This window comes from Serinus canaria, chromosome 15, assembly GCF_022539315.1.
Source record: "Serinus canaria isolate serCan28SL12 chromosome 15, serCan2020, whole genome shotgun sequence".
Classification (NCBI taxonomy): domain Eukaryota; kingdom Metazoa; phylum Chordata; class Aves; order Passeriformes; family Fringillidae; genus Serinus; species Serinus canaria.
The window spans coordinates 5,977,564-5,987,564 of record NC_066329.1 but is presented as its reverse complement, the minus strand read 5'-3'; the positions used below and the strand labels follow the sequence as shown (position 1 = coordinate 5,987,564).

Here is a 10,001-nt window from a genome sequence, read left to right as displayed (position 1 = left end):
ACAGATCTGAGCCAAAACTCGACAGTCCTCCACACAGCCAAAGTCAGCATCCACACGTTATTTTTACAATTTAAAAAAAGCACATAGGAAGTAATAACACCGCTTTACAGCTTGTACACGTTCTGATTAATTTGTAATGTGTTTCAAAAGGGTTCGGGACCCTTGAGATGTCATACAGCTTCTAACACTTCTTATCCCAATGAAGCAGGACACCATTTTCACAAAGGACAGGAGACAGATGAATCCCTTACAGAACAGCAGCTTGAATCAGTCTCAGAGCTACCACAGGATTTCACTGTGAACTTTATGCTAATTTAGAATTAGCACAATACCAAATATAGTAAAAAGGCTTTTATAATCAGTTCAATTTTATGTAATTTAAATAGAAAGAAGCATTGAACAGTGCAGCTGCTGAAGTCTACTTTTCAAGGTGCTCACTATATTCCCTCCTTGCTCACACACACCCAAAATAAACCAGTACTGTCCTCAGAGGAATTGGCTGACCATGTCTCAATCAATTTCCACGCATTATGCAATTACAGCAAGTTTGATTCAGAAAACAGATGAGAAGGAGCTAATGCTGGGTTTCCCTCTTTTGCACTGAAAATTAAAAAAAAAAAATAATATATGTAAATACTGCACACCCTACCAAAGAATTTATAAACATGGGAGCAGTAAGATGCTTAGAATATCCCTGGAAGGAAAAGGAAGAGGTATGAAATACTTACTCCTTTAGCTTCCTAAAGTTTTTCAAATGCTTAAAGTTTATTAGTTTGTGATCTGCATAATAAACCCTAAGGTAATGTTCAAATTGCCTTGTGTTTCCTATGTAACTCCATGTTGGTAAGGTTGAATGTTTTATTCTTCCTTGAGGAAGAAAACCATGCCCCTGTGCTTCCTACCCCACAGGGTAGAATCAAGCACAGTGAAGAGGAAAGCACTTCCTTAGCTTCAAATATTCCTGTTTAACTTCTTTTCTTGCTTCCTTAAAAAGCTAAATGACACAACCACAAGTGCTGTCTTGTAACCCCAAACACATGAGTTCCTGAAAGGCAGATGATGAAAGAGCCAAGTTATGAAGCAATTAATTATCAAAGATAATTGATTGGTGGCCCAGGGCTGGATTACAGGAGATGTTTTTAAAGAGAAAATTGCAAAACCAAAAGGGCACAGATGCAAACTCAAAACTAGGAAAGAGGGGCATTAGCATCAGACACCCTACATACACGAATCTCTGACAGGCTCTCAGCTGCCAGCAGGGAATTTAGCAAAGAGGCAGCAAGGATGCCAAGCAGGGAGTCAGACACCAGCAGGATGCTGCTGCTGGAAGAAGACACTGCTACAGTTCAGCCTCTGTCTAGGCCAGGTGTGAAACTTGGTGCATCTACAGTGTCAGCTACTGCTTCAGTGCTGGGGAAGGCAGGCAGAAGACAGAGAAGATTCAGCAAAACGAACAGGCTTACAAATACTGCTGAGTAAGAGTCATTGTTACAGGCTTGTTTCGACTGTATTTTTTTCCTCTTTAAAAAGATATGCTAATTTAACCTAATAAGAACAGATATACCCAATTAGTATTCCTAAACACAATAAATTAAATTATGGTTATACCATTTAAATACAAACACTGGTTTATATTTAGCTTCAACATTCAGAATGAAGACTCAATGAGCAACACATCCCTTCCAGCACCCTGGAAGAACTAAACCCAGCACTGACTAAAAAAGTCAAAGTGTGTGGCAAGCGTTCATATGCAGAGCAGTTGTACAGAGCTTTAAAGAGCTTCCAGAAATAGAGTAAAAATATCTGTAGGCACACACTTGCCTAGAAATTACCATATCTAAGGAACTCTTTGTCATTTCATATTGAACTAGATATATACATATGTGTAAAATGCACTATTTGACAGATTTCAAAGACTGACTAGCAACTACTCCTGCTGAGAACAATTATAAATACAGATCCTCCTAATTCTTTCCCCAAAAGCCTTTCTGGTTTCTTAAAGGAGGAGTACAAAGCAACAATGGTGCACCTTTTCAGAGAGTTCTTGTAGTAAAAAAAGCAAGAAACAGGAAAGCACCTGTTCTTTCTTATTTGGGAGAATTATTTTCTGCTAGCAGAAAATAATTCTCCCAAATAGAAGACAAAATAAACTGGTTTCATTTAACCTTGAAGCATACAGAGAATTTTGACAGAAGGTATAAAATGTCTCATTTTAAAATAAAGGAAAATAAAGAAACAAAACAGCATTCCCAACTTTCATATCTACATCTCTCAGTATTTCATGTTTTACCCTAGAGGCCAAACAGCTTTGGGCAGACAGTAAAATCATTTGGAAAACAAACACCACCACACAGCAATACAAAAACAGATTCTCCAAGTCTCTAATCCTCACCCATGGGGGAAGGACTGAAAAGTTGAATTATGAGCAGCCAAAGTGAATAAAAACGCCTGAATCACACTCTGAAATCTCAGTACTTGAACAGGAGCACAAGCCATCATTTTTTCACTGCTATAATTTTTGCACTTCCTACATTAACATGACTTTTGTAGCCAGAATTCAGCATGCTAGGGGTACCAATAGTTCTTGAAGTACTATATTAGACCCTTCCAAAGTACGATGTACTTCAAACAGCCTTATCTGAGATTCCTTCAGACCACCACTTACAGTGATAAAAACTGGGGGAAAAAAATCCCAACCAAACAAAATCCCCCCCAACTATTGTGACACACACCCAAGTGAAGTATTAAGGCTTAATGACTTTTACACTTTGGTCAGAATCAGAAGTGGAGGAAACTCAGCTCACAGGAATATTGTTGAACATGTCTTTAAATAAGGCATTCATGGGTATATTTGTGTGTGGCAGCTTGTTCTTTAGGAACAAAAGGCACAAATATTTTTCAAAACAGAACATAAGAAAGTAAGCAATAAGGACTAAAAGTCAGTTTTTTCGCAGCCTCACCAAACCAATTTGGTTCAAATCCAAAACAGAAAGCCAAAGGTCCAGTGAGATCCCACTCAAGCATAATAAATAAGACTGAAAACCACCCTTGCCAGGGACAGAAACATCCAGGCACAATCACTGGGTGGGGATAGTATCTGGCACACAGACCAAGATGAGCCCCACAGCTCGACCCCTTCTCAGGCAATTCAGGTGCACAAACACTAAGCCCATTGGTGTAGGCACAAAGCATTTTAGCTCTTAGATAACTTTGAGAACTCATTGCCCAAACTATTTCTTCCTCCTGTCAAATCCTATCACATTTTTTGTGTTTATGTATATAACACCTTCAAAAGAAAAGCTCTCCTTAATAAGGGAAAAGCTTGTTTATGCAGGTTTGTTTTGTTTTAAAATAGTTATTCTTTTATAGCTATAACCTCAATACCAATTAGTCAAGAGTATCAGTGAACCTGAAATATTAATCACAGGAAAGTTTATTTCTAATACAAAACAGCAACAGCCAGTCTACTTAATCTCCAAAATGCTTGCAATCCTTAAATACACATATGCAACTAAAATTACTAGAAAAACATTCTTACCTTTTCCTTTGAAGAAAAATAGCAAGGTACACAGAAATGCTGTTACAGAGGTTCCTTGTTCCATAGGGTTTGGACAGATCTTCCCTGGCAGGAAATCCTTAAATAAAGCCTGGAGCCAGCCTGGGCAGCACTCCTGCATGAGGTGCACAGAGCAGCCTGCTGGATTTGTACAGCTGAACTCAACTGCCTACTGCACCCTCTCAACACAACACCAACACTGCAGCTCCCAGCTGGAGCTGTAAATCAGTAAATCAGTTCCCTGCTTCTTGAACTGATTGACTAATGAGCACCATAATCAGTAAACTATTTACACATGGAAACAAGAACACCTGAATGTTCTGACTTTTCTCACTGATTTGGTGAGCTTTTCAATTTCAGACAAAATCACAAATACATGGTATTTTAAATTTTAGTAAGTATTTCCAGCAACACTGTGTAAAAAATGCACTGAAGAATTAACTCCTTTTCACAGAGGAACACAGAAATTCTTAACTTTTTCAGTGAAGATCCCTTGCTAGCACTCCAGTGCATACCACTCTGTCAGAAATCCATGACCAAACCATTGCTTCAGATTTTTTTTTGCTCTTCTGGATTCACACATAAAAAACCCCACACAGGTGTATGCCTCACTATTTATTCACCTGGATTACCATACTGATCTTGTAGAGTGACACAGAAGTAAGCCAAATTTAACTGTTCCTTTACACCATAAGAAGCTCTGTAAAATTCCAATATTAATTAAGCAAGCAGGAGTTTTCTGCACCTGTTCATAGAGCAGAGTAGCCTTACCAATGGACAATCAGCTGTATCACTGCTACTAGAACATCTGTATTTCTTGGACAAAGTAAAACTATTAAAGTTTTGTCTTCTTACTCCAACATACACAATATTTTCAAATCTTCCAATACAATACAAAATGAAACTCTCATAAGACATTGGATGCAATTTTCAAATGTATATACCTTTTTTAAACTCAGACTGAATAGCTGACTGCAAGTCATTTAAAAAACACTGTATTTCAGAACCATTTTTCCATTTCTACACTCAATCCATCTCCTCATCAGTAACATTCTTTCACTAGGATGTAGAAATCAGTTTCTAAATATTTAATTATAGCTGGAAAAAGATTACAAAATACAAAGTTTTATTGTACTTGAGACTAGAGAAAAGTATGACTTTCATTTTTTCATTTCCTTCAAATTTGAGAAAAAGTAACAAGCAAACAAATGACAACAAAACCTAACAGATGTATGAACTAGTTTCACCAATAAAGCTTGGAAATTCAGAAAGGACTTCACCAAATAAATGTCAGTGGCCGAAACTGGCAGAAGCCATTCCTCACAGAAGTGCTGCATTCCTAGAATGAACTAATGCCCTTCAGTAACACAGAAAATCAGTCACTCAAGCAAGGCAGGACTTAGAAGAGATCAAGGATTAGCATCTCCAAACACTGGAGTCAAACGAAGCATTTTGGATTCTGTGTCAATTCAGAGCTCATCATGTTTTGCAGGGTCCAGACTGGGTTTGATGAAGACTCCCTCCATGGCTTTCCAATAGTTGTGGTGGTTGGCAGCAGGCATGCCATGAACTTCCCGCTGGCCTCTAATGGGGTGGCCGTACTGCTCCCCCGTGATGGACAGGAACACCTCGGTCCCCACGTGCTTGAAGCGCACGGCATCCTCCCGCTCCCAGTAAGTCCCACTGCACTGCACAATCCAGAAATCCAGGTCATCTCCTTCGCCATCATCCCCAAAGGCACTTACTTCCTGTTAGAGACACAAGCTTCCTGAAGTGAAAGTGTAAGCAAACACCTCCAGGACACACAAACATCAACCACAGACTCAGCAGAGTTCAAAGACAAGGACGGGGTGCTGCTGTATTGCTTTGTCTACAGTTACTGAAGCCAGAAGCAGTAAGGTTCTACCAGACAATCTGAACACAAAGTGCCAACAAACTCCAACCTGTAATCTGAGCAAAAAGTGCTGAAAAAACTCCAAACAAAACAAAACCCCACAATGATAGTTGAACATTCTTACCTTGATGACAATATATGAAGTGCCTACACTGAAAAATGAAACTCGGGGAAGGTTTCAGAGTCCATCTTTCCCTTAGACAATTAATTTGAAATGTCATTTTTCCACTTCTTTTAATACTCAGATTATTGAAACACCCTACACAGAGCTCAACCTTATTGTTTCAGCCACTTTACTCATGGTGAAAGAAATATTTTTCCACAAAGAGTCAGAGCTTCCAAGTTTGAATGTAACAACCCATCTACACAGCCTAATGGAAAACTGACATGACTAACAACAAAAATCTTCCAACAACTGCATTATTTACATGACATTTTCCATCTTGGAGAAGTATTTGTTCTGGGGCTGAATTACAGTTAGAAATTACACTCTTCTAGATATGTACAAAATTCTAATTAAGTATGATTGCAAGAGCAGTTCAGTTTTCCTGTGGAAGGAGGACAGAAAAATATGAACAGTGAAATGAAACAGGAATAGCAAGAAGACAGCTGAGACTAATAGACTGGATCCCCAAGGAACATGGACATAGGAATGCCTAACATTATAACACATGACTAGCTGCCTGGCTCTAGAGCAATCTTCACAGTGTTGAGGGAGATACTCAGTCTCCTGCATCTAGAAAACACCAAGCATTTCAGAACAGCCTTCCCAGCAGCAACGGTGCAGAAAAATAAAAAAAAAGCAGATTTGTTAGAAGTACTGTAAAATACCAATGCTGCCACATACTATATTACCTCTGTCAAGAACTGAAATACATCATTTTAAGATGCAGAATATACTCAAATATGGATATGCACAGACATACTGCTTCTGGCAGCTGGTACTCAAGCCTGATTTTCCAAAAACCCAAGTCATTGGAGAGACTATTGTCAATAGCATGCACTACTTGTACAAAAGCTTAAGATTTAAACCAACTCACTTGGTTATTGGAGAGTGGTGATGGGAAATGATGAGTGTGCAGATTTTTCCCAGTGTTAACATGCGTGAGTCGTATGGCTTGCCCACATTTCACTGGTGTCCCACGCTGGCAACTGCTGTCACTCTTCCCACGGATACGCCAGTAGCTGTTGGCATCATCTGAGGCTTCAACTCCTGTCACTGACTGCTGCCCACTTCCTGTTTGAATAAAATTAAATGACACAAGACTTATCCCGCTTCCCCAGTTCAAAAAGACATGAGAAAACTACAGAAATTTGCTTGAATGTTGTCACCCCTTCTTGTTTACAAGATGGTTTATTCCCACAGTCCATTTACCTGCAAAAGGAATGCAGGTACCAAATCATCTTTCAGATGGAAGCAGTGAAACACAGCATGTGTTAACAGATGCAAACTGTCAAAGCTCATGGTGAACACAAGAAAAAAAATCTGATGCATGACAGGTACTGTTCACACCATCCCACCTTTATCAAAAATACTATCAAGGTCTTAGTGTTCCCCAACAGACCAACACCCTCGTTGCCAGAACAGACACTGGGAAGGCACTGCTGAGGGCTGTGACATGAGCAGAGTTTACCTCAGAGACGAGGGCAAAGCACCCCTGCCACATCCCGACTCCAGGGCCCACAAAGCAGCTGACACATCTTCCTGTCCCACAGGCCTCAGCATCCCCCCCATCCCTGCCGTGTCTCCAGCCCACCCCTATACCACATCCTTCCCTGGCCTGCCGCTTCCCTCTGCACCAAGGATACGAACATCGGGACACTCCAACTTCCTCCACCTTCCCCACCACCCTCGCTGCCTCCCCACCCCCGCCATTTCTCTGTCAGGCACGACCTGTCCCCCGCCGCTTCCTCAGCCCCTCACAGCCCGTGCCCCGCCATTTTCCAGTTCCTCGGCCAGTCCCTGCTCACCGGAGCCGTACTTGACCTCGTGCGAGTGGAGCCGTACGCTGTGGCGGGTGTTGAGCAGTTTCAGCACAGAGCCGCAAGTCACGGCGCCCGGCGCCGGCTCCTTGCCGTGGCACAGCCCAGGCAGCAGCGCCAGGAGCAGCAGCGGGAAGAGGCGGCGGCCGCCCCGCATCGCGCCGCACCCGGCCGGCCCCGCCGGCCCCGCCGCCCCCTCAGTCCCCTCAGTCCTCAGCGCGCCGCTTCCGCTCCCCCGCGCGGGCCCAACGACCGCCCCGCCCACCGTCACCCTCAGCCAATCCCCACTCGCCCCCCAACCCCGCCGCGCACTCTCATAGGGCTACGGCGAACCGGCCAGGAGGGACGTGGCCAATCAGAGAGTGCGGCGTGGCGGCCCCCCCCCCCCCCCCCTTCCCGCGTGTGGACGCGAAGGAGAACTGCGGGCGCTCTCCCTCATGGGGCTGCGCTGCCGCCGCCCCGGGCGCCTTCGCCCCCGGGCCCGGAGCGGTGTCACCTCCGGCTGCTGGGCACCCCTGGGGCAGCGCTGATACCACTCTGCAGTTTGCCCTTGCTGAGAACGTAGCACGAGAGGCCAGGTTTGTCACTGCTACTCTCTCGTCTAACGTGGTCTGGGCTGTATGAACAATTACAGCCACGTCAGGCTGAGGAGTTGTTAAAGGGCCTTGGCGGAAAACGTGCTGTGGGTAGGACCGTGCGGTTATTACTAGAGCCAGAGAAGGACAAATGTCCTGACGGCGAGAGCAGTGTCAGACACAAACCGGCTCAGAGGTCACAGCCTAGGTACGGGCAGTGTTCAGATCCAGCCTGGAGGAGCCGCAGTTGCACTGCCGGGTCAATCAGCCCCTGCTGTTCCATTCAGGCCGCTTCTAGCTCAGGGCTGGCAGGCGGCACATTTAGCTCTGCTCCTCCCTGCACTTCTGGCTCTTAGAATGCAGTAAATATCTACCCATTTGGGGGATTTACAGAGAAAAGTAACACAGTGGTGAAAAACAAAGGGAATTCACGTTTGTGAAGTGACTTGGATGATAATTACAGCTTCAGTAATTTCTGGATTGTATTAGAGCTTCTAATTATAGGGCATAAACACTACACAAAGAAGAACTAGCAATGGTTGCTGTAACATTAAGCTGTAGCAATAACATTTTTGCTTTTGGATCCCAAAATTCACCTTCTGTGCTTCAATCTCTTGCAAAGTTCTTATAATTAAGAGATTATTAAACTCTATTCTGTAGGAAAAAAATCTGCATAAATTAACATACATACTGTCCTTTATTGCATAGTTTTGCAAACTGAAAAAATACCCCCCAAAAAAATCTCAGTAAGAGGCAGTCATTGACAAAAGACACTTGAACTCCAACATAGTTCTTTTACCTCTGAAATAGCTCAGTGGGTTTACCCATGTACCACATCACAGCCTTGTGTGAGTCCCATGTAAAACTGTGAATAATTCAAAGAAATTCAAAAGAGCAAAGGATTTTGATCTTAGTGGCAAGGAAACAGGTAGAAGGGCTCCCATCCTGTGACTTACATCTTTGTAATAATGGTATTTTGTCCTTACAACAGCAAAGAACTAAAACCACTGCACTTGATATTACAAGATGATTTAGAAAGAAAGCACATTAGTGTTGCTGGGTAGTGCAAACATCATAAGATGCTCAGCTGACTCTCTCTTCCACCAGTCCTGAAGCTCTGAGGTTTTTTCCTGCCCTTGTGATACCTCTCAATCAAATGGTTAGTTTGTTTGTGCTGGCTCTGGCTTGTTTTCCATAGCTATACCTACATTTGAGAAAAATCTCTGACTTAAATGTCAGGCCAGCATTAAAATAAGCCCAAGTACTAAGCACAGGTCACATATATGCACGTCTACACACACACACACACACACACACACACAGAGTGTGCTTTCCTCAGGACTTAAAACTCAATTCCTAGTGCTGGAGGTGTAAAGCTTTACTCACAGAGAAGCAAAAGCTCCCCCATTGATAGTCAAATGCCAAATTTTTACATCATTCTAAACAGCCTTGCTGTTCTAACTAAGACAACAACCAATTTCTTGATGTCAGTCTGCAGGAGATGCTTGGCACTGCCAGGGCAGCCCTGCTCCTTGGTGGTGGCAGGTTGGCTCTGGGAGACATCCTGCCCCATTCAGAATTTTGGGAGGTGGCAGCCCACTCGGGGTCACAGGCACCTGGGTGGGGGGCAGACCCCTGGACATGAATGCTGCCCTTTTCTGTGGGAAACAAAACTCACCATCCCAGTATTGCTTCTGTTGTTATAACTGGGGCCAAACCAGATGTCTGTGGTTGCCATTTTAGCCGTGGAAAATCAATCATATGGGGCTTTAGCTGGCACCTGTCTGTCTTTCTGGGAGGTCGCTCAGTCTCAGTGCATTTAGTGCACAGTTTACACGGTGCTCCCTACAATGCTTTTCAGTCCCACTTTAGAAACATAATTGGGTTAGAACGGCTGCCAGCCAAGTGCCATCAATGCCTAACACCCACAGCAATTAACAAGCACCTCATTGCCACAGGGCCCTCTGTTGTTTCTAGTAGATTGCTGTAAGCT

At 43.2% G+C, this 10,001-nt stretch overlaps 1 protein-coding gene across 1 annotated transcript; it reads right to left on the bottom strand.

The window, feature by feature from the left end:
• Positions 1-4,158: 4,158 nt before the first annotated feature.
• SDF2L1 (stromal cell derived factor 2 like 1) lies at positions 4,159-7,636 on the bottom strand. Its single transcript, XM_009092336.4, has 3 exons — positions 7,422-7,636; positions 6,491-6,687; positions 4,159-5,304 (listed from the first exon to the last, which is right to left on the bottom strand). Exons 1-3 carry the CDS (start codon positions 7,588-7,590, stop codon positions 5,026-5,028), a joined length of 645 nt encoding a protein of 214 aa, XP_009090584.1. The 5' UTR covers positions 7,591-7,636; the 3' UTR covers positions 4,159-5,025.
• Positions 7,637-10,001: the final 2,365 nt, after the last annotated feature.

Excerpts from the sequence above, each read along its gene's own strand:
- SDF2L1 (XM_009092336.4), bottom strand. The coding sequence starts at position 7,590 with ATGCGGGGCGGCCGCCGCCTCTTCCCGCTGCTGCTCCTGGCGCTGCTG. Across the intron at positions 6,688-7,421 it reads CGAGGTCAAGTACGGCTCCG|GAAGTGGGCAGCAGTCAGTG; the intron begins GTGAGCAGGGAC and ends TTATTCAAACAG. Across the intron at positions 5,305-6,490 it reads CACCACTCTCCAATAACCAA|GAAGTAAGTGCCTTTGGGGA; the intron begins GTGAGTTGGTTT and ends TGTCTCTAACAG.